Source organism: Miniopterus natalensis, chromosome 7, assembly GCF_054644295.1.
Source record: "Miniopterus natalensis isolate mMinNat1 chromosome 7, mMinNat1.hap1, whole genome shotgun sequence".
Lineage (NCBI taxonomy): Eukaryota > Metazoa > Chordata > Mammalia > Chiroptera > Miniopteridae > Miniopterus > Miniopterus natalensis.
Window position 1 is genome coordinate 65043030 of NC_142087.1, and position 25943 is coordinate 65068972.

The 25943-nt window shown below is 35.8% G+C and overlaps 1 protein-coding gene across 1 annotated transcript in view; it reads left to right on the top strand.

Annotated features, from left to right (window-relative positions):
- DCC (DCC netrin 1 receptor) overlaps positions 1 to 25943 on the top strand; it is a 603848-nt gene that overhangs the window by 428706 nt on the left and 149199 nt on the right. The window contains exons 13-14 of the mRNA XM_087819312.1: positions 1613 to 1754; positions 12696 to 12806. Of these exons, the coding sequence (XP_087675438.1) occupies positions 1613 to 1754; positions 12696 to 12806 (253 nt within the window). The remainder of the gene's footprint in view (positions 1 to 1612; positions 1755 to 12695; positions 12807 to 25943) is intronic.

The following is a 25943-nucleotide window of genomic DNA, read 5'->3' on the forward strand; positions in this document are numbered from 1 at the left end:
ATGAAGACGAGGTCATGTTACAAGAATGCTCCCATAACAGTGACAGCTTAGATGGCTCGGTGAGGGAGCAGGCAATGCGTCTGAGCTGCTGAGCCCAGGCAGAACAGATCTCATACAGAAAAGAAAGACATTAGACCATTAAATAAGAAAAAAATAGCTGAACACTTTCATTTAACTCCCCAAAACAGTGTGACTTGGGACTCCCCAAAACAGTGTGACTTGGGACATCCAACCATATCATTTGCGGAAGAATTTGCACAGGAAGAATTTGAGCACCAGAGATTTTGCAGTCTGCTGGTGATTGCTTGAAATCAATGGGAAAGCATAAAAGGTGCTAATAAATTTAACTGCTACCCACATGTGAGGCTGAAGAAAATGATAGAATTGCTTCCAAAGATGAAAAATGGCCATTGAGAGGGTTTACCTACTGGCATGCAGAGTATATAACTGATTTTCTTAATTAATTGCTGTAGGCATTGGTATTAAGGTATCAGCTACGTGGGCATAATTTATGCAATCACTGGAAATCCCCAACTATGATAAAGACAAATTATTTATGTCAAAACTAAATATTTCTCATGTAACCATTAGTATAATTAAGTTCTTCAAGCTTATCAAATGGTTAACAATCATCTGGTAGACATACTAAGCACTATTATTCCTTTTTCAATATGTACGTTGAAATTTAAGCCATTCCCAAGACTGATGAGAGGTCACTCAGGAAAGTCATAGCAAAGCATTAACTGGAAAACATAAGGTTTTACTTCTTGGTTTAAGGTTTAATGTCTTCATATGTATTTTCATTTTCTATTTGAAATTATGTTTTACCTTTTAAAAAACAAGCTTATAGTCCTTAGAAAATGATGTTCTTTTGATTTGCCAAGGGCTATGTATGGAAAGGCCTACTGGATATATTAAAATCTAATTATTTAAATTTAGATTTATTCCTTTCAATAATATTTTATAATAGACTTTAGGTGAGTAGAATTGCCAACTAGACACTCTATGACTGCTTATTTCAGTATGAAATGGTAATAAAACCTTAGATTCAACAGTTGGATTATCTTCCAGTGATAATATAAGGTGACTTCTGGCCATTCATTCTACTCTGTGCCTCAATTTCCTCTTTTGTGAAATTGTTAAATGGTGATAAAACCTTCTGTGACTACCTTGAAGCACTGAAAAGTAAAAATGAGTAGTGGAATATAACTAGAAGATATAACTCTACATCAAATCTGGTTTTCTTTTATAAAACACTTGAGAGCAAGGAACATGTCCGCACATATGTATGTGGCAGGGTAGTAGGGGGCGGGCAAGTTTGTGTGTATATAAGGCTATGAGTTCTTTGGGAGCCACGGACAATATATCATTATTTTTTATTCATTAGTTTATCTCCCAAAGAACTTAGTCAATCAAATAAATTGTGTATTTTTGTCAAAATTAGACAAATAGGAATACTACCAGATAGTAGTACTGGATTTAATTTGGTTCTAACTGCCACACCCTAACACTTCTTGCCTCTGCTTTATACTTGGGTTTGGGCCATTTCTTTGACCCTGCTCTTTTGCCCATCCTTTGTTCAATGTTTTAATTTATATCTGTAATTTTACAGAGTATCAAAGTAAGCTGGCTGCCTCCTCCATCAGGAACACAAAATGGATTTATTACTGGCTATAAAATTCGACACAGGAAGACGACACGCAGGGGTGAGATGGAAACATTGGAGCCAAACAACCTCTGGTATCTGTTCACAGGTCAGTGTTCACACCATGTCGTCCTGCAGGTTTTTGTTGAATTTAGTGTGTTAGGAATAAAATATATTCTCACTTCAAGGGAGCACTATTTTTTTGCCCTGGCAGGTGACATTTGTTGGTCTGAGCAAGAATAACCTTAATATTTTGAACTTGGTATTTTCTCTAATGCTTTCACTATATATTTTGTTTCTTGATCATTACCTTAATAAATGCATCATAGATTTTATTAGATCTGTATTAGTTTCTCAGCATTGGTGATTCAACATAGCTCTTGTTGTCAAATAACTGTAGAATTTTTAACTAATAACTCTTAAAAGTCATCTAATCAAATGGTTCCAAGTTTAAGCTGCCTTGGTTCCCTGCCCCCCAGTCTCCAGGGGTGATGATGATGTTAGAAAATGGAAAGAAGTGTAGCTTGGGAAATAAACAGAGTTGGTTCTACATTTCTCAAATATAAAGGTAAATTCACTTTTATAGCAGTATTGGTGGAACTCATATTAGGTCAAACTTCTCTATAAAAACTGCCACAATTTTTATGCAGTATTTAGAGGATTTTTATTTTATTTTTTATAAAATTAATAATTATATATTTCCTTTAACTATTAGAATACAATATATGCTAGTGCAGTTTCTTTCCTAGAACATAGAGACAGAGACAGGCTTTCAAAAATAACACCTTTGGCCAGCCGGAGTGGTTCGGCGATTGAGCACCTACCTAGGATCCAGGAGATTGCCATTCGATTCCCGGCCAGGGCACATGCCCGGGTTGCAGGCTCAATCCCCAGTCGGCGGCGTGCAGGAGGCAGCCGATCAATGACTCTCATCATTGATGTTTCTCTCTCTCTCTCCCTCTCCCTTCCTCTCTCCGAAATCAATAAAGACATATTTAAAAATAAAATAAAATAAAAACACCTTTGTGGGTGCAAGCCCAGGGAAACAGGAGTAAGGGAACAAGGGAAAGGAGCAAGGGAAAAAGAGAAATCCTATCATGGTAGCATATTATTGAGCTGGCCCCAATTTAGAACACATACAGAGCTTGCTTGGCCTCATATGGTGTCTCCTGAGGGGCTGCATACTTCACAGTCAATAGCTGGGTAGGAAGTGTGAACAGTTTCTTTTCTATCATGAGTAAAAATCCACTGACAGGTTAGATTTTGTACCTACCAACGGCTCCCTGGGATGCCAGGGCTTCTGGTGAGTATGCAGACACGGAATCTTCTCTCTGTCAGTCAGCATGTATGTGATGGTGGCTTGGTCTAGGGGAGTAGCAATACTCAGGGTTTGGTAGCCCTAAAAGCATAAACTGTGCCAGTGGCTTGAGAAGCAAAGCAAATAGCAGTGGCTCATGACAAGGATCGGTGGGTGAAATTGAGCAAATCTGGGATGGCACATAAACTGTGTCTAGAACAATATACACACTAAAACCTATAACTGACAGACAATAAATAAGTAATATTTTTGCAGATGGGGAAAAAAGAAAGTAACCCCTTATTTATTCCTTTTTTCATAATAAGTAATCAGTAAATTTCCATTTGAAATCATAGCACAAGCACACAACACACACACTTTAAGGCAATGTTCAGCCTACAGTCTGAAACTTGATAGAAAGCTGGGCCCCCCCCTTCAGGTTGTCTTTTATGCCTAAAAAATGTTAGCGTAATGGTGAGAGTGTTTCCAAGGTAGATTGCCCAAAGCACATTATGTGTTTTATATCTGGACAAAATCTCCTAGGCAGATATCACTGAATCTAAGCGGAAGCCATCCCACTCTACCATACCTTTTAAAAAGTTTAAAAAAAGCCAAGATCCTATGACTTTTTCTCTGATGAAATGATGGGAAGAAGGTAAAAATAATTGAAGTTGAAGTGAGGTGTATGTGTTCTTTGTGATATTTAATGAAACATGTATTATACTTTGGAAGAAATCACCAACATTTTAAAATCTTGCTGAAAAAACTTTAGTATAATTCCTAAGATTTATGTTAGGCTAGAAGAAAAGATTCTAATGATAATTTAATCGAAGCCTTATATTTTAATAGATATGGACACTTGAATCTCCAAAACTGGTTTTGTTTTTTTTAATATATCTTTATTAATTTCAGAGAGAGGAAGGGAGAGGGAGAGGGAGAGAGAAACATCAATGATGAGAAAGTCATTGATCAGCTGCCTCCTGCACACCCCCAACTAGGGATCGAGCCCGCAACCCGGGCATGTGCCCTGACTGGGAATTGAACCACGATATCCTGGATCCTAGGTCAATGTTCAACCGTTGAACCACACCTGGCAGGGCTCTGAAACTTTTTAATCATTACTTTTCTTTCTCAAATGAAAAAGATTAAAAATATAAAATAAACTTTTCTTTATAGAGTAATTAATTAAAGTATGAGCATTACAATAGAAAAACTAAGGATTGGATGTTCAATTTACAGAGCTATAAATGGTAAATAAGCATGATTAAATGTTCAGACTCATTAGTAAAGAAATGTAAATTAAAGCAAAAATGCTCATTTAGCATTTTTCTTTGATTAAAGTAATAAAGATAAAAATTAATGATGATACCCTGTTCTGGAAAGCATATGAGAGAAATACAAACTTTCATATACTGCTTATGAGAGAAAAAATTTCTAGAATCTTTCTGGAAGGAATGTACATGTGTTATATACAGATGCGTGTGTGTGTGTGTGTGTGTGTGTGTGTGTGTGTAATGCACGTGTATTTATGAAGATTAAATGTATGATCCAGGTTTCCAACTTCTAGGAGTTTGTTCCAATTTGACAGTCATCTATTTCACAAACTTTTTAACTCTAAGTATGACTAACTCTTTGCACTGTTACTTTAATAACAAATAATGAAAAAGACCCTAAGTATCCACTTATAGGCAGTTAACTAGAAATTTCAGACATAATTATATCAGGGAATATTGTACATCAATTGAAAATGAAGTAATGTAAAAATGCTAAATGATATGTAAAATATTTAAAATATATTAAGTGACTAACCGTTTTAAATCAGTAATTAGTATACAAGCCCATATTTGTAAACCAAAAAAATGAAATCATTGAAAAATATTTAGAATAATATATACCAAAATATTAATAGTAATTATTGCTAACTTGTAACAATAAAATATGTTTTTAATTACATATGTAAAGTGAAAACCAAGGTCAAGACCCTAGTGTCATATTACAATTTTTGGTTACAAAAATTGAAGATTTTCTCCCCCTAAGCTAAGTGTATGCCCACTGAACAGCTAAGAATGAGTGGATCCAGAAAATAAATGTGGGTCAGTAGCCACATGGCCAAAAGAACTTGCTGGTGTGAATTGTTTAGTATTTGTGCTGTTTTTTGGCAAATGGAATTTATCACACTCAGCTCAGTATTATCAAATCAAGATTCTGACTCCTAAATAGATAAACTTATAGGATTTGCTCTCTACAAAAGGTATAATCATTTAAAAAAATAAATATAGAGAGAGCTGCAAGTATAAATCCTTTCACTATCAAAAAGACCCTATATTGTTAGTCCTAGGGCTGCAGTAACAAATTACCACAAACATGGTGGCTTAAAACAAGAGTGATTTTTTTTCTTTCAGTTCAGGAGGCCAGAAGTCCAAAATCAGTGTGTCAGCAGGGTTGGTTATTTTAGGAGGCTGTGAGAGAGGATCCATCTGACATCTCTCTCCTAACCTCCAGTGGTTGCCTCCAGCGGTTGCCTCCAGAGGTTGCTGCCAGCCTTTGACATTCCTTCGCTTGTAGGTGCATTGCTCAAACCCTGGCCTCCATCTCTGCATACCTTCCTCTGTGTATTTCTGTGCCCTCTCTTCTTACAAGAACACCAGTCATTGTATATACCCCTCCATAAATCCAGGATGATTTCATCTTGAAATTTTAAAAAATATGTCTTTATTGATTTTTAGAGAGAGAGGAAGGGAGAGGAAGAGAGAGAGAAAAACAGTGATATGAGAGAGAAACATCTATGGGTTGCCTCCCATGTTCCTTGACCAGGATTGAACCAGCAACCTGGGCATGTGCCCTGATCAGGAATCAAACGGGGGACCTTTCAGTACCCAAGATGACGCATAACCAGCTGAGCCACACCAGCCAAGGCTTTTTAAAAAATATATATGTTTTTGTTGATTTTTGGAGAGAGGGGGAAAGAGAGTCTTCTTAAAATCTTGAACTTACTATCTCTGCAAGTGCCCTATTTTCAAGGAAGGTCACATTCTGATGTTCCAAGTATACATAAGTTTCAGGGGGACACTATTCAATTCACCACAGACACCTTTTATTATTTTTCCTCTCAAGGACAATTATTTTGAATTGTATCCTTTCATAAATGTTGTTTACTCAAAAATAAATAATTTAGTCCTACATTCTTATTCATCTGAAATGTGTGTGACAATCAGAGCTTCAAATCAACATGAAATAACCCATCACCACTCTGGTTTAATATCATTCCAGCTTCTAGCAAAGAAATAGGTCAACTTGATATTGGAGTAGTTCACAAATGCATGTTCCCATCTTCATAGCTGTGTAAGAATTTCAACTCCAAAGTTGAAGCCTTCATTGGTACTGTTCTTTCTTCCTTTCTCTACTCATAAAATGCATTTGGGAATGAAAACATAACCTGAGCAGTTATATTTACAACCATAACTGATGTTTATTGCAAAAAAGTCACAGACTCCATTTTTAATTTGAACCAAAGAAATAAAAAGAACCAGAAGATAGCCTTATGCCCTAAAATCATTAAAAACAAGTTTTACAAAACTTCTACCTTCCTTAGCTCTTCTCTTTGATCTGGCTTTCATAATGCCTGTTGCATTTCTAGATATTGTGGAAATGTCTTCAAAGCTACAAAGCATGGGGAAATCAGCATGTAACTCACACTGGTAGACTGGCCCTGGTTTTGACTTGGCCCCAGGATATATTTAGTAACTTATGTACTTTCTAGTAAGCAGAAGTAATTGATTTTCTATAGTAATTTACAGCACTTTAAAACGTACAAGATTTGACCCCAAATTTTCAATACCTGTAAAACACGTGGATATATTGATTTGGCTGTTAGAAAATTGGAAATGCCAGAATACTTTATTTGATGATATAGGTAAATATTCAGGTGTAGAGACTCAATTTTTTTTTTTTTTTTTTTACAATCTTCTATGTGTTATACAGGTGTTTGTTGTGAGTGTATTTTGCTAGGCTAATGAGACATCTGCAATAACAGTAATTCAGAATTATAACAAGGATTTTAATCACAATTATCAGTTCATTGTGGAAAGCTATGTCAACTAAATTTTAAAGTGCTGTTTTTAATTTTTGAGTGCTCTTCAGGAAAGGTTGTTCGGAATTGAATTTAGGAGTTTTCTTGTGTTTCATGGCCAATATAGAATAAACACAATGATAAACACACATTGGTATTTTATGGGCTGAAAAATTGAAACAATAGCGTGGACATTTTATAACAAGGTTAACATTAGGGGAATAAAGGGTAATTATATTGTTTGAATAATACACTGTCTCTTGTCCTAAGTTCTTAGAAATTAGAAATAGAACAGAAGAATTACAGAGCTTCAAGGCACTTAGTATTGTTGGGGATGGAAATAGGCAGAAGGCAATCTACTTTAAACAGTAAGATTTTTTATAGCTAAGAAAAGAATTGCTACCTACATCATACTTTTTTTAGACTAAAATTATAGTTAGAAGCAGCTGAGAAGCACACACATATATGCATGCATGTATACACACAGACACACACACACACACACACACACACACATGCAGATTGAGATTAAGACTGAACTAAACAGAGCAGGAATGCACCATTCATCTCACCCAAAGCCCTTGCTTTACAAAAGAGGTAGCTGAGGCTGAAGCCTGATGTTGCTAAAATCTATTACTATAAAGGGATGATCTCAACTAAATGACAGGCATTCTGACTCCTAGTTATGTGCTGTTTATACTACACAATGTTGTTATCTTTAGCTCACATTATTGTTATATGAATCTGTAAATGATCATTAATGTTAAAAATATTTTTAAACACTTACAACACTAATAAAACCAACATTAACTTTGACGACAACCACTATGCTGAAAACAGTATAGAGGTTCCTCAAAATATTAAAATAAAGCTACCAATGATCCTGTAATCCCACTTCTGGGGATATATCCAAAAGAATTAAAATCAGTATCTCGAAAGGGTATCTGCACCTCCAGCAGGTTCATTGCAGTATTATTCACAATAGCGAAGATCAATAAATAACCTAAATGTCTGCTAGCAAACAAAGGGATTTTTAAATGTGGAATATACATACAATGGAATATTATTCAGCCTTTAAAAGGAAGGAAATCCTGCCATTTGTGACAACATGGAAGACATGCTAAGTGAAATCAGTCGGTAACAGAAGGACAGACACTGCATGATTCCACTTACATGAGGTATCTAAAATTGCAAACTCATAGAAGCAGAGTATAGAATGCCAACGGTGAAGGAGAGAGTAAATAAGTTGTTCAGTGGATATAAATTGACAATTATGCAAGCTGTATAAATTCTGGAGATCTGTGTTACACCATAGTACCTATAGTTAACAATATTGTATTGTGCACTTAAAACTTGTTAAGAAGGTGCCCAGCTGGGTGTGGCTCAGTGATTGAGCATCGACCTAGGATATAGGAGATCACAGTTCCATTCCTGGTCAGGGCGCATGCCCAGGTTGCAGGCTCCATCCCCAGTTGGGGATGTGCAAGAGGCAGCAATCAATGATCACTCTCTCATCATTGATGTTTCTCTCTCTCTCCCTCTCCCTTCTTCTCTCTGAAATCAATAAAGATATATTTTTAAACAAACAAAAAAAAACACACAAAAAAACCTTGTTAAGAAGGTATCTCATGCTAAGTTTTCTTATCATTAAAAAAAAAGGCAACAAGACACAAGGGTTTTGAAGAAGTAATAGGCATGTTGGCACATTTATACCTGGAATACTATGCAGCAGTAAAAAAGAAGGATCTTTTATCCTTTGGGACAGCATGGAGGGAACTAGAAAGTATTATGCTAAGTGAAATAAGCCAGTCAGAGAAAGACAAGTACCACATGATCTCACTTATATGTGGAATATAATAAACAAAATAAATTGATGAACAAAATGGATCTAGAGACATAGAAGCATGAAACAGACTGAAGGATCTCAGAGGGAAGGTGGGGAGGGGAGAATGAGCTTGGAGAGATTAATCAAAAAACTTATATGTTTATAAGCATAACCCATGGACACAGACACTGGTCTGGGGAAGGCCTGGGGGTGGGGTGGATACAAGGTGGAGGGGATCAATGGGGATAAAAAGGGGACATTTGTAAAAACAAACCAAAAAACCAGTAGTATCTATTATCTCTGTATGTTCAAACTAGTTAATTATCTTTGACTCTTTATCAATGAAATAATTTTGCATGTTTGTTGTTAGAAAAAATAAAAATAAAAAATAAAAAAATGTTTTAAAAGTAAAACAATAATAATGAAAAATAAATAAATATGACTCAATAAACCTGAAAAAATCTCCACGATAAGAAAAAAGCATTATATGTATTTTCAAATTTGATCTTTATAACAATTTTTTATATACCTATTCCTATTTTATTGATGAGAAAACTTAGGCAAAGAGAGAGAGGTTGGCAAGTTTTTCAAGATCACACAGCTAATAAGCTTGAGAGCAGCTTCAAATCTAATTCTGCCAGAATTGAAAACCTATACTCTTAACTCTTAAACTATAGTTAGTGTGTTGCTGACCATAGGCAAAAAAATGTGTAGTGGTGTGGTTATATAAAAAGATAGTGGGATAATACAGGAATGGAAAGAGATATCTATTGAATAAAAATTGAAGATTACCTTTGCAGCTATAGAAAGTGAATAACTCTAGAAAGGGTTAACGCAGTGTTTCTCTACCACTTCATTTAAAATATACTGTTTAAGATTTCCACTAGTCCAACTCAGGAAACACTTCCCAGATAACAACTCTTAGAAATACCTACATAAAACAGCTTTTGATTGCTAATGACTTCCCTCTCTCTACCCCACCTTCAATGACTGAATAAACAAGCCAGTCAACACAGTGTTGGAAGATCTTTTGATATCAGCTGTCAGGGTTAGGGCCCAAAATATTGCTGTTTCATAGTAATTGTTGGGATAAGTGTTGAAGATACCTCCTTTTACTAACAGGGTAACATTTTTTTTTTTTTAAGTAATAGTACAACCTAACTCTACCTTGCACTAAGTTTTGGGTTTTACTGATCTGTTAGGTTGATCCATTGTCAAATTAATAGAATCATCCATTTTATCCTGCCTGACTGTCCATTATTCATTTCTGGATATAATCATAATGGACAAAAATTCTTTACATATTTTCACAGTGCTTTCCAATTGCTGCTCATGTCTCTTGTACATTCCCAGCCTAGGCCAGGAGGGCTTTGATGAAAATAGCTTGCTCTGTAGGGCCCAGCAGGAGATAGGGCAGAACCCAGAGTCTTCACCCAAGAGCAGCACACAGTGTCTTTGCTTAATTTCTCTGAGCTTATTATCTTTATCTCTAAAGTGAACTAATAATATGTTTTGTGTCAAAATTGTAGGGAATTTGAAAATCAAGTAAGAAAATAACCTGCAAATGTTGCTTATCTTTATATCCATTACATGTTTAATATTATAAACAATTTTTACAAGCAGTTTGTCATTTGATTCTCAAAAAAACATTATGAGATGGAAAAGCAGCTATTATTACCTAATTACTTTATGTGGGAAATTGAGATTAGAAAAGATTTCAGTACATCTAAAACTTGCCCAAACAGGTACCCCTCAGCAAAGGAGCAGAACTATCTGCAACCTAGAATTCTGAAGGTCATGTCCAGACTGCCTCTCTGAAAAGCAAAATTTCTGCTTCTGTTATCACTGAACCCTACACTTATCTGGACATACAAGAGGGTCCAGGGTAAGATCTGTTGCTAAAGATTTGCTATACAAGGCACCAAATTTGAATCAGAAGACTAGGGTAAAGGTATTTTGAAAGAGAATTTTTTAAATCCCACTGTGTAAAACTAGGGTTTATCTGTAGGTAATTCTAAAGTAAAGCAGATTCAGTGAAATCTAAGGAAGAACTTTTCTAACCAGCAAATCTTTTGGAAGTGGATTCCCTCCCTTGGTGAATTTCTCATTGCAAAGGTACTCATGCTTTATTTACAGGATCACTTTGTTAGATGTACAGCATTAGATGGGCCATTTCACTAAACATTAAGATCTCTTTTAATATTGGTATTCTGTGTACATAGAGAGACTCCAAAGCTATTTTCTAGAATAAAATTCAAAAATGCTTACTAAAATTAAACTAAATATAATACATTAAAGAAATTTGGTAGGATTTTCAGAGTAACCTAAGATACGTCATTACAGATGATACAAAGAGGGTGATATCAACAGCTCCCCAGTGTATAGAGTTGGAAGGGATATTCTGATAAGTAGCTTCAGCTACTTATTTTATTCACCAGTTTATTTTGTTCATTAGATTCCTTGTTGTTTATTTTTATTTTTAGATTCAATATTGTTGATAAACATGTATTTATTGCCATTTTATTCATATTTTGCATCATGGGGTTGCCAGAAGGAGAAGAGAGGGAGCAAGAAATTGAAAACCTTTTTTAAAATTTCCCCTACCTGGTGAAAGAAATAGACTTACAAGTCCAGGAAGCGCAATCTGAATCAAGATAAACCCAAAGAGGTCCACACCAAGTTACATCATAATTAAAATGCCAAAGGTTAAAGACAAAGGGAGAACTTTAAAAGCAGCAAGAGAAAAGCAATTAGTTACCTACAAGGGAGCACCCATAAGACTGTCAGCTGCTTTCTCTTGCAGGCCAGAAGGGAGTGATATGAAATATTCAAAGTGGTGAAAAGCAAGGGTCTACAACCAAGATTACTCTACCCAGCAAAGCTATCATTTAGAACTGAGGGTCAGATAAAGAGCTCCACAGACAAGAAAAAGCTAATGGAGTTCATCGCCACCAAACAAACCAGTATTACATGAAATGTTGAAGAGTCTTCTTTAAGAAGAAGAGGAGGAATTATATTTTTATCTTTATCAGGGTTGTTGATAAAGATACACCTTGAGATTTAAGGACTTGTCTGTTTCATCTGAGTCCTCAACATCTCAAAAAAAATCCCATGTTGTTTTGACAGGTGTCATCTGTTCTACAATAATTTGTTGTTAATGAGCTACTTAGCAATTTAGCTAAAGGGGAAATTATTTACATAAAAAATGTACACATATCACTCTAATGATGCACAGGGCCTGTCTCTTCTACCTGTACTCTTTGTAAACTCTAAAATGAGCCTGCAGTGTACATTATTATATGTGCAAATTATCATAGAGGTAGACTTGTGTCATGCTGTACTATGGAAGCAATGCAAAGCAAAGTATGCCTCATGATGGTTTCAAGAGATGAAAGCCCTAGTATTTTTTGCTGAAGTGCAGTAGCTTTGGATTCTTTTTTCTTGGCCCAAATAAAACATAATCACTGACCTTGAATGGGTGATGAAGACATAAATTTTTAGATTGATGGTTTTTGATTTATAAGCAGGCCTCTTCTGGACTGTGAGGAAAAATGATCCTTGCTATTTCTGATTATTTCTTCATCGTTCATATTTTATATCCTGCATCTACCCTGAGGCTATTTTCAGGGATACATTTTTATAAACTGGACAAAAATAAATGAGAATATATGAAAAATAATTTGATTTCTTGCTGTAATATGTGTGACCTTTTGGCCAAAATAACAATAATCACCTCAACAATCACAAACAACATAAAGCATGTCTACAGTTGTTAAAATTTAACTAAAACTTTTGAAACTCAGCTAGAAATACTCTTATTCAATATTTGTTTTTTTCTTTGTGGAAAACTCTTTCATAGGACTGGAGAAAGGAAGTCAGTACAGTTTTCAAGTGTCAGCCATGACAGTCAATGGCACAGGACCCCCTTCCAACTGGCACACAGCGGAGACCCCAGAGAATGATCTGGATGGTAAGGCCCTTCTTCAACCATTATCATGCTGATTTCTAACTTCTTTGCTACTTCAGTTCAAAGGCTCCCTTTAAAAAAGTTAATGAGCTCCATTGTTGGGGATACTTATTTTTCCTGTATCTTTAGATGCAAAGCCAAAAAACCTTTAATGAATATAGGGTCTTCAAAAATGCCACATAAATATAAACTAATTATGCTTTAACTATTGTCCTCATAATAAGTTACTTTTTTTTCAAGATAATTTGAAATTATCTTTTTTTTATTTATTTTATTTTGAATAGTTGACCTTAAAAATTTTTGTCACAGGAACTACAATTTCTGATAATAACCATGAAATATAATTACTTTGCATAATTTCTTGTGGTGCTTCTGCAGAACTGCCATTTATATTTTTTATTTGCTTATGTTATGATTATTAATATTTGACATTTCATTTTTTTATATAAAGGACAATCTGCCTTATTTGCTTAATTGAATGTTATTGAGATTCATATAAAAGTCACATATCACTAAATGAAATATAAGCAAAATTCAAAATTAGCAGATGAGAAATATGTTATGAAATAAAAATAATAACTAAATAAGAAAATAAAAATCAATAGAAAAGCCTAATGGAAACAACAGAAAAAAATCTAAACAGTAAAACAGAAGTATATCAGAGAGATTTCAACTTACGGTGAAAGAGGTAGAAATTCATGAAAATGAGACTTGAAAAAAGAAGTAAGTTACATCTCTAAACTTAAAGCGAGGTAATCAAAATTTGAACCAAGAGAAATGGCTAGAAGAATGACTACATGTGGGCCTGGGTCAGGCCCAGTTACTCAGTTGGCTGGAGCATTGTCCTGTACACCAAAAGGTTGCGGGTTCAAATTCTGGTTGGGGAGCATTCGGATGTTTCTCACATTGATGTTTCTCTCTCTCCATTCCTGTCTCTCTAAAATCAATAAAAAATATCCTGGAGTAAGGATTAAAAAAAATGAATACATGTGTCTTGACAATATGATGACATAAGACCACTGACGATGAAATTCCCTTATTACTATTAGACCTATTCGTCGTGGAAGGTAGAAGCTCTAGATTCCTTCTTCTTCCCTCCTCATTTCTATTCTCTTTCTGGTTCTTCTAGCATCACCCTTTCTCAAGCCTGTCCTTCCTTCCTCTTTCTCAGACCCTTCTCATTTTTCTCCCCTTTGATCTTTCCCTACTTCTCTTTCTAAATAACTTACCCTCCTTTGTGATTTTAATACAGTCACTGATCAGGTTTTACAGAGTAATTATGGCAGCAGTAAAGTCATCAACAAGTGCTGTTTCCACAACAATGATAATCACTGGGATGGCACTGCACATTCATTCAAAGAATATTAATAGGAAGTTTCCTAAGCTTTAGGCATTGTGCTTTGCTCTGAGGATATAATAATAACTAAGGTAGACATGATCCTTTTCTTGTAGACCTTAGAGTGTAGCAAAGAAAGACAAACGTTCTAGGTGAAGTCATAAGAAATTGCCATTTTATAGCTCAAAACCCCCGTTGAATATTGTCCCACCTATAGGATGGATAGCTAGATAGATAGGCAAATAGACTTAAAGAAGATTTGCATTTAAACTGAGACTTGAAGGATGAACAGGCATTAACTATGCAGAAGCACACCTTAGAAATCCAGGGAGGAAGAGAAGAGGGCAAGGTAAATACAGGTCTAAAGTCAAGACAGACTGTTGGACACTTGGAAAAAAGGCCATCAAGACTGAAACACAGAGATGACATGTGGTGAGATTTGTAAGATACTCAGCTACTAAATGTGGCAAGACCAAATTAAGGATTTTGAACTTTTTCCTAATAATGTCATTAAAGCAATAATATGCTTTATCCTAAGCAAGTCATTAATGGACTTTTAAAAATAGTGACTTAATTATATGTGCACTTTGATGAGATTACTCGGGCAGAGATATTTTAAAAAGTGTACTAGAAGTAGGCAAACATGGGACAACTCAGTTGGGACAACCCTAGAGGTAATATTACATTTTATGGAAAAGTAACTTGAACTCTAGAAGATGTTATTTAAGCTATACAATACCTATTTTTCTATTTTACTTGAGAAATAACTTTTAAAGTTTATATACTTATTTTTTAACTTGTCTTAGGTTATATAAATTGAGAAGTTATGGAGCTACACAGTCATACTTCACAAAGCTTCTACCCTTCACTAATAGGTTAGGGAACATTAACTTACGTATTTATTTATTCATGTGTTTCTTCCTGAAGGCCTATATAGGATAGGCATTATTTTAAGGTATTTTAGGGGTAAAGCAATAAATAAAGAATATACATTTTATGGAAATGGAGAGAGTGGTAAATACTCTAAATAAAAATAAAGCACTGTAGAGGGAATAGCAAATGATTAGGGAGTACTATTTCACATAGGGGGTTGAGAAGATCTCTCTGATTAGGCAAAATATCTGCACACACCTTAAGGCAATGAGAGAGGGAGCCCTGCAGGCAGAAGGAGCAGTAAGAACCAACATCCTGAGATGGGAGGCCAGTTGGTGGCAGAAGTACGACAAGGAGGCCAGGATAGATGGGCCTAAAGATACGATCTATCTTATCTAAAGAATAAAAAGACAGTTATGAAAAGCTATACAAATGCCTTATTTTTCTATTTTACTTGAGAAATAACTTTTAAAGTCTGTAAAAATCTGTGGAGCTGAGACTCAAGACCAGGTTTTGTGAGTGAATGTCCAGTGCAGGTTATCAGAGAAAAGCCTCCCCTAATGTTCTAGAACTGACCTTTTGACAATAAGAGACAGTGATTCAAGGCAAAAGATTCTAAGAAATGAGGTCATATTGTTTACCCAAACTAAGGGACTATATCTCTTACTGGAAGGAGGGGAGATAAATGGAGCAGAGGTGCTGAAGGTCCCATAAAATACCCAGGATGAATGGGGCTCTCCACTTGACTTATGTGCTCTTTCCCCCACTGGAATGACTCACAATCTAAGTGAAACTAAAATGTGATACCACAGCTCCTGGGATGGCACAAAACTTTTATTTAACTGCATGCTTTTCGTATCCATGCAATCTTAATATAATCCAATTCACACATCTATTTTGATTAAGAATCTCTAGGCTGTGCTCATAAGGAGAGTCCTAATCAGTGCTGCTTAATTGGATTTGTTGGAAGGTTTCCATGCTCCTGGCTTAATAATGTCCCTCTTCTGAATGCAGCATCCCTCCTCCCCTTTTCCTTAGTTTAGTAGTGATGCAGTTATTATTAAATATAATTAAGAACCTTGAGTGCGCCAAGTCATGGGGAGTACAGACATGAAAGAGATAGGAACAGCTCTCTTGAGGGATAAACAGATAATGGCTGCCCTGAATGAAAAGACTTCATGAAAACAAATCCTTGACTTAGTAACTTCAGGGAATGGGAGTTGTCTAGGTTTACAGGGAAGGTGCTTGAGACAGCATAGTAGATATTCTTCCAAAAGAATGCCTTTAGGAAAGTTATTTTGCCAGTATTGGTTCAAAAATGCACCCTCATTCATTCAAATGTTACTCATTTACCAGTCAATCATCTTAATACATTCCAGCACATTTCAAATCAAATAGTGTCCCTTTTCTTCCACTTCTTGACCTGGATGATAATTGCTTAGGCAATTCTGTCTTTGCCAGCAATGCACATGTTAGCCAGCTAAAAAGGTAAATAAAAACTAATAAAAAGCAAGCAGGGTTGATACTTGTTGCATATAGTGCTGTTACGGGTTATGATTTGAGATTGTTCACCTTTAAAACAAAATGGAAACTAATAGCCATTTCAGGACATTTAACTCTGTGATTGTGGGAGAGAGATGTTTCACTTGCTTTGTAAAGCAGTGATTTGCTTGCTGTAAGAAATTAAGAGGGCCAGACATATATGGTCCTAAGGCCTTCTTAATTTATTGACTCATGGTCTCTTTGCACTGAGATACTCCCCTAAAAGGATTTCAATTTATCTTCCTCCCTCCTGTTTTTCTCATTTTTATATCTGTATTATTCAAATATAAAAAAGTATAACTCTTGATAGGGATTAATAATGTTTGGACAAGTGTACAACTTCAGAAGTGGTCACTAGGAGCTCCAAAAGAACTCAGCCTGATGGCTTGCTATATGTATGTATATTAAGGAGATTTAAAAAAAGATTCAACTCATCCCATTTAAACATATTCATGTCTATGTTTAAATCATGAAATGAGATATAAATGAATTCTATCAAAGCTTTCATGGCTAATGTTAGAAAGCTTTGAATTCTAAACATTCCAAAATAGGAAATTTTGGTATTAGACTTGTTTGATTTTTCATAAATTGTGGATATGGAGAAGGCATTGAAAACCATCTGTAATAGGAGGCATTCTTTGCTGTAGCCAAAGAACTCTGCATTGGAAAGGAACTGCTGTGTTAGCCCTCTCTAGGTACCTTGCATTGCATAGCATTGCCCCCATTGCTTTGGAGTCCCCTGGTGAACCCCAAGGGAATGACCTACTCCTTGGGTGGTAGCTCTGAGCCCTGTGGGTCAGCTGAACAGACACAGTGCCTTGTGCGGAGAGCTGAGGGCAATTCTGTCCCCGTTGGCTTCCAAACTTCCTCTTGTGTCCTCTGCTTGGCTTAAGCAGTTGAAAATCAACAGTAACTTAGAAAAATACTCCTATTCCTCATGGATTGGCCTTTAATTAGGATGTTTTGTTAAGGTAATTATATAACAAACCTCACTGTTTGCTCAGGTTTGCCTGAAAGCATATTTGCTGTAACTAACAGCTGGAAAGTTGTAAAATATTTATTTTGTGCCTCAAAACTTCACCTTAAAAAAAAGACAAGATTGTTAGAATTCCCCAAAGTTCTTATGTAAATGTCTTGCATAAGGATATGAGGGAATTGGTGATGAAGTTTAGCAAGGTATTCTCCAGGACAGCCATTTTCAACCGGTGTGCCACAAGAATTTCTAAAACATGCAATACCTGACTATTTAGCCAGGGGCACTGACCTCTTGCCCCTTAGATTGTCAAATAAAAAAAATGACAACAGCCAACACAACAATAGCTATTTGGTGTGAATGAATCAAAACTATATCTACTTTTTGTCATATTGGCAAAAATTATATTTGTTGGTGTGACACAGAATTTTAATAACTAGTTTATGTGTGCAGTGAGATGAAAAAGGTTGAAAATCGCTGCTCTAGGAACTTAAGATGAGGGGATCTCTTTGTGCTCCCCCCCACACTTTTCTAATTTATAGTGAGCAGGTAGAAATTGCTATACACATCAATCATAATGTAATGTGAAATTAAACCTCCACCCTAAAACGGAGGAGCTTGGCTAGCAAAAATTAGCAATGCAGAGACTCCCAAAAATATAATGGGATGTAGCAAAAACTGTGCACCTAGGAGCAATCTCTAATTTTCTGCCCTCGGGAAATAGATAATTAGTCCTATTAGCCGGATCAGGTAATGGTTGGGTGAAATGGGATCATTACAAAGTCATTTGTTTTAAGCTGTGAACCACAAACAAACCCCTGTATTTCAAAACTTGCACAATATATATTTGCTGAGAACATGGCTTTGAGAAGAAATACATAAAGCTTATTTTCAGAGTGATGATAAAATCTAAGTTGATGAGACCACCCATAAAGGAGGAACACTGCATATTAAAACTGTCCAACTCATTCAAAAAATAGACTCTGAAAAGTGGAAATTCTCTTGGCAGAAGAATGAGAAATGAGAAAAGTAAGTTTTTGAACTAAATGGAAGAAATTGAAGAGTAGAAAAAAAAGAAGGGAGGGAAGAAGGAAGGGAGGAAGGGAAAATATTGTATGACTCATAGTAGGCTGAATAACGGGCCCCCCAAAAGTCCTAGTCCTTTAATACGTTCCTTTACATGGCAAAAGAGATTTTGCAGATGTGATTAAGGTAAGGATGGTGAGGGAGGGGATTATCCTGTATTGTCCAGGTGGGCCCGGTGTACTCACAAGGGTCCTTGTAAGAGGGGGGCGGGAAGATCAGAGCGACAGGAAGGGATACGACAAGAGAAGCAGAGCTTGGAGTACTGTGGAGCCAGGAGCCAAGGAAGACGGACAAACTCTAGAAAAAGCGTAAGGAGCCAAGAAAATACACCATCTCTAAAACCTCAAGAAGGAACGTGGCCCTGTGACACCTTGATCGTAGCTCCCTGGGACTGGGACTGGTTCTGGCTCCCAGGAATGCATGGGTGTTGATCTACGCGACAGGTGTGGCAACGGTGGGAAACTAATACAGTTGCCAGGAGAAATTTTTTTGGTGGTTGTTAGAATCGTTGACAAAGATAAGTATACTTGTACCAAAATAAAAGTTTGCATAAAATAAAATAAACCAGTCAGTTTGTGTTTTAGTTTTATATTGGCATCTTTTCGAGGCTAAAAGATATGAACACAATGAGCACTATGCTTGAAATTAAAAAAGTAGGTCAAGAAAAGGAAAAAGTAATATTATAGAGAGCCTTAAAAATTTAGAATTTTACATTCTGAACATTTAATGAAAGTTTAATGAGCCAGAATGAGAGAGAAACAGTTCTATAATGATAGGCTTAGCTACTAGATGTGCAAAAAATAAGCTAAAGCCCAATATTTTCTGTGATTTGTGGAAGATAAACACCATGTCAAATTGTATGTTCAGCCAACAGTTGCTTTTTCAAAAACATTTTAAAAAAAGAAAATATGTATTTTCTGAATCATTGGAGAAATAAAAATAAATAAAACTTTACCTAGCAGAATACAGAAAATAATTAGAAAGAAAAAATGACAAATGCTTCTAAATGAGACAAGTTCTAAAATTGTCCAAAACTAAACTTACCTCTGTTTTTAAGAGGGAGACTTTCAGATCTTGTTAAAAACAAAATTGGCTCGGTCCCCAGTCAGGGGCATGTAGGAGGCAGCTGATCAATGACGACTCTCTCATCATTGCTGTTTCCGTCTCTCTCCCTCCCTTCCTCTCTCTGAAATCAATAATGATATATTTAAAAAAAAAAAAAATTTAATTGAATACTTTTAAGACACAGGAAAAAATATTAAACAAATGAAAATTAGGCAAAGATCTCTATGAACAAATTTACAAACCTACCATAACATTTGAATATACTTTTATCATTAAAGAAGCAGTAAATGTGTACTGTTGTAGGTCAACAATATACATACACAACAAACCAACAAAGTCTCACCACCCAAAGGTATCACGTTATCACTCGGAACCCCCAGTACACTAGTGACTCACAAATGTGGTCCTCTGGCGATATAATGATGTTAGTTGGGATTTATGCACAGAGGAACAGGCAGGTGGTATGTTGTGCAAAAGGAATTCTTTCACATGGGATTTTAATAGGAGCTCATTCTTGACATTCTGGTTCGCTAATTGATAAATACGCTTGTGGAATGTGGTGAGCCAGTGGTACAGCAGTCAATCCATCACGAAGCTGAAGAATCAAGTCCTTTATTCTCATCCAAGTACAATTCATCTTCCTGACCCTGGCCAGTGTGGCTCCGTGGCTAGGGCTTCGGCCTGCACACCAAAGGGTCACAGGGTCGATCCCCAGCCCCGGTTGGGGCGCATGTGGGAGGCAACCAATCGATGTCTCTTTCACATCTCTCTCTCTCTCCTTCCTTCCCTCCCTGCCTCCCACTCTACCTAAAATCAGTGGAAAATATCATTGAGTGAGGATTATCCAAAAAAATCATCTTACTTATAGAGAATGATGCAGGCAAAGCCAAAACTGATTTCCCTAAGCAACTTAAAACGTGCTTTTGTACTTGGGCAAATGATTCAAAATCTCAGAGCTCCACTGTGCAGGAGATGGTACAAATTACTTAGACTTGGATAAGTGTTTCAAGTCCTTTCCTTAGCCACAGCACACTTTGTAACATCCTCATGAAATGTTTGATCCCCTTATGACTTGCTTGGCTTTTTCTAAGTATAACGTAGTGGATAAGATTGTGGGCTCTGAAATCTTAATAACTCCACTCACTGTATAATCTGGAATAATTTAGCCTCCCTAAGACCTGAATTTTCTCAGCTACAATTAGGGTATAACAACAATATCCACCTCAATGGACCTTTGTGAAAATCAACTATGTTAATGGCACAAAAGTGCTCAACTGTATTTCTGATATATGTTATACACGCAACAAAAGCTTATTGTAGTTGCTGGTTTTGCTAAAGGACATCCAGACTTTGACAGTAATATGAAATACTCATACTGTTGATCTATGAGGCTTGTTCCTGTTCATGATGATAGAACCTTGTTGTGTGAATTAAGGAAATAGATGCATTCCCTTCTGATAGAAAACTCAGGGCATACATTCTGTGCATCTTAACAACCCGCCCTCTAATTAAGATATAATTTAAAGGAGTGTTGTCAGATAATTATATCAATAGATGCAAGAAGGCAATTTGTAAAATAGGCAGCCATTGCCAATTTTTAAAAAACTCATATTAATGGAGTAATAGGAAGCTTTCAAAGTGTAATTGTTTTTGTAAGAAACTAAAATCATACATTATGCTAAAGGGTAAAATACTAAACACATTGTCTTTAAGATCCAAATAAGATAGGGGAGCTTACCACTATTTGTTATTCAGTAATATAGAGCTTTGGGTAAGAAAAAAAAACCTTAAGAAACCATAACATTTTATTACAGAAAGGATAGTGTTATTTTTTATAAGTATTGTCTTTGCATTTGGAAATTCCAAAATACTATACTAAAAACCTATTAACACCAATAAGAAAATTTAACAAGGTAGTAGGTTTCTGTGCATGTATGTACAAAAGTAGCTTTTTCTTATATTAGCAATAATTAGTTCAAACATTAAAAAGAAATGCATTTATACAGCAACCTAAAGTATAAAATCTAAGACTAAATTTAACAATCTGCAAACAAATGTATATGAAGGAAATGACATTTTATTAAAAGCTATAAGACATGAATAAATAGAAAGATATATATGTTCCTTGATGTAGAATTTTACCATTACATAAAGTTAGTTCTTCCCAAATTAATGATTAATTTAATATAATTTTAATCAAAATGAACTTTATATGAAAGGATAAATGTAAAAGAATTCTGAGAAATTTTGAACAATTTAAATAAACATTAACATTTACTATATAAATCCTGATTTAAAATCAATATAGTACTGTCTGGCATGGAAATAAACAAGTAGATCAGTGTAATAGACTGCAGAGGACAGAAATATTTCTGCTATAATTGAGAAAAAATAAAAAATAAAGGTGGCACTTTAGCTAGCAGATTATCCAATAAATGTGTTAAGACTATTGGCACTACTTTTGGTAGAAAAATAAAAATTCCCTTCTCCTTTAATTTTTTTTTTATTTTAGAGAGAGGGAATGGGAGGGGGAGAGAGAGAGAGAGAAAGAGAGAGAAAGAAAAAGAGAGAAACATTGACTTACTGCCTCCCATAGGAGCCCCACCGGGTATCAAACTCACAACCTGGGTATGTGCCCTGCCTGGGAATCTAACTGGTCACCTTGTGGTGCTCAGGATGACACTCAACCAACTGAGCCACACCTGCCAGGGCAACATTTAGTCTCTTATGCCAAACTAGTTTTATTAGGCCATGCTTTATTTTACTTGAATTTCTCACTTTGCATGGTGCCTGTTGCATAGTAGATGCTCATTTAATATTGAATAGAGGGGCAACTATGTCAGCATTCATAGCCAGGCATTAGCTATGTTAAACTCATATGATTTAGACAGTTCGATGGATTCTTCACCGATGCTCATTCTTGTGGTCATTAAAAAAATGCAGATAAACAAGAGCTAGAAACACGCTTTGCTCTCTTTGTTATGTGTATATACTTTTTATCGAATTTATTGGGGTGGCATTGGTTAATAAAATTATATAGGTTTAAGGTATACAATTCTATGATACATCACCTGTGCATTATATTGTGTTCACCACTCCAAGTCATGTCTCTTTCCATTACCATTTATTCTCCCTTCCATGACCTTTTCCTCATGTAAGCTATTAACAGAAAACCCCAGTTTTCTAGAGAGCAGCTTGGCATACGATTTTAGAGATACTGTTTTTTAAGAGCAATCAAATAGGTCTGTAGTTTTGAGAGAGTAGAGTTTCAATCCAGTTATGGGAGAATGAGCCTGAAGCAATCATGGAAATACATCATTTGAAAAGCACCGAGACCCTATCCCCCATACCCCATTCGGCATAGGGTTTATTGTTTGAACAGCCCAAATCTGGAGATTATTGAATATGAAGTTCATGGTGGAAAGACACAAGATTCTAGTGAGATTTTATGATATTTTAAGTTGGTATTCCTGAACTCTAAGTTGAGAGAACAAATCTACCATATGATAGGCTCTGATTCCACAGCTGCTCTTAGGAAGACACATCACCTCTAACTGTCAAGCTCAGGTTTTCCCACTCATGAAGTCAGAACTGGTCTCACCATATTGATAATCTAGTGTCAAGATTCTGTAGCTTCTATAAGCAAGAGAGAACAGGGAAGGAAAGAATCTTGATCTGTTAAGGCTCAGCCTGGGGGATGGCTTTGGGAGTCTTGTCCCTGAGGAATACCTTACGTTTTCCCTTCTTTTTTTCCCTTGGAGTTATCGTCAGTGCAAACAGTGATTAGTGTGGAAAGGTTCAGAGTCTATAGGACATGGAATCCAATCAATTATCTGTTCAGAAAGATGCCAATTATTTACTAGGCCTGCGCAGACAACTTTATTCCAATAATCTGCCTTTATTGTCACTAGGAGTAAGTTTTTCCATATCAGGAATTGAAGGACATAGATGAACACCATCATCCCCACCCCTGCCCCAGATCTACTAGTTTAACTGACGTAGATTTAGGAGACACTTTTTTTTTTTTTTTTTTTTTTTTCAGAATTAGAACTTACTGTTGTACTATTAAAAGAACAAATCTGTCAAAACTCCCTTTTTAGAGCATTAACTATATACCACCTTCTCCCCTTGAATTTCTACATTTTTTTCTACTTTTGTCTTACATTAGTTTTTTAATTTTCTAGCTTTATTGAGATATGATTGACATGTGGTGTTATGTACAACATGCACAGCGTGATGGATACCATGCTGAGGTTAGTTAACACACCCATCACCTCACATGACTACCTTTTTGTGTGGGTGGTGAGAACATTTTAGACCTACAATATTAGCCACTTTTAAGTATGTAATATATATTGTTAAGTAGTCTCTATGATTTACATTAGATCCCGCCAGAACTTATTCATCTTATAACTGGAAGTTTGTGCCCTTTGACCAATCTCTTCTCATCTCCTCAAACCCCTAACCCCAGGCCCAGGCCCTAGCAACAACCATTCTACCCTCAGTTTCTATCAACATTCATTTTCAATTTCAGGAGCAGTGATAGAATAAAACAATACTAGACAAACAAAAGTAACTAAAAGTAAAGTAAAATAATAGAATAATGAGATTAGTTGCCATAAAACAATCAAGATTGAAGAAAAACATATTAAAAGTAAACAAAAAATGAAATAGGGCTAAAATTATAAATCTTAACTTTGAAAAGTAAAAAAAACTGAAATAAATAAAACGTGTAGAATAGCTAAGAATGCAAGTTATGTGTGAAATAATAGAATAACAACTATGACTGGAATAAACATCTTTGAGGAAAAAAGCTGTGATATATTAAATGATAAAACATTTATTGAAATGCTAAGTAGAATTGGGAAGAAACAACCAGGTAGATTTCAATGGTGAATAGAAGTGGCTTTCTGCTACAATAATTAAATAAATAACATTAAAAATTTATAGAGATGAATGTCTTAAGGAAAATTATGTCCATTAATGAGAATAGGCCCTGCCAATGGAATGAACACATTAGTATATATAAGACCTGTCTGGAAAGACAAGAGTTTGGGTATGTCAATTACTTTATGTAATTATCTGCAAAAAAATTAAAAAAAAAAAATATATATATATATATGTTACTAAGGACTGGAACAAAACTCTAATAAATGAGCCATAAAATGCAGCACACTAAAAAGAGAGCAGATATGTGAGTATTTGTCAAAAGCAGCAGGGCCTGGGACTGCTGGCATTGCCGTCCACGCCCGACGGTGGCGGCAGCAATCAGTTTCATTAGTGGGAGGCGGCGGACACAAATCTTGCTGGTCACTAGGACAAGCAACCTTAATAACTGCATTTTCATCGTTTTATTTCTATGCTATTCCTTTTTTTAAATCAAAACTCTTTTCTTATGGGGAGAGTTCTAGAAAACTGTGGTCATTCTATATTTAATGACAGTTACACATAATGACAATTGTATTGAACCTTACAAGAAATAGGAACTTTGTTTCCATATTTTTGAGTACTTTGTGCCAGGAACTGTTCTAGCTACTGGAGAATTTATGGGAAAGGATGAGGCAAAGAATAGTGAAATAATCACATTAAATAGCAGAATGAGTGGTAAATCCTAAAGGGGGAAAAATGAGAGGAGAATATTAGGAGATTAGAATTTTAGAGATTAGGAAAAAAATAACAATTTTAAATACAGTAACCAGGGAAGGCTGCAACTGGAAATTAAATCACAAAAACCTGAAGGAAGTAAAGGGAGGAAGGCATATTCTAGAGAGAGCTCCCTGGGCAGAGAAACACAAATGCCCCAAGGCCAGAGCATGCCTGGCATGTGTGAGTACCAGCAGTGTCCAGTGTGGAGTAGATGACGGGGGTGAGGTGAGCAAAGGGGAAAGTGACAGGAGATGAAGATGAAGGGCTAAGTGGGGTGGAGGAAAGGGTAGATTATACATGACCTTTTAAGCCACTGTAAAGAACTTGGCCTTACAATATGATATGGGAAGATTGGGGGCCTTTGAGTGGAGCGATAGCATGATCTTATTTGTAGTTTATTTGTTTACACATATACATTATATCTATATTCATGTACACTTATTTTGAAATACCCTTTATATGCTGGTGGCTTCCACATCTATGTATCTGACCATGTCCTTTCACCAAATTCCACACTTTGTACCCATCTACTTCCCTGATATCTCCACAGGCATGACTGTTAGGCATCTCACGTTTAACATGATGCAGTAACTCACTTGTTTTGCCTCATCTCAGTGCA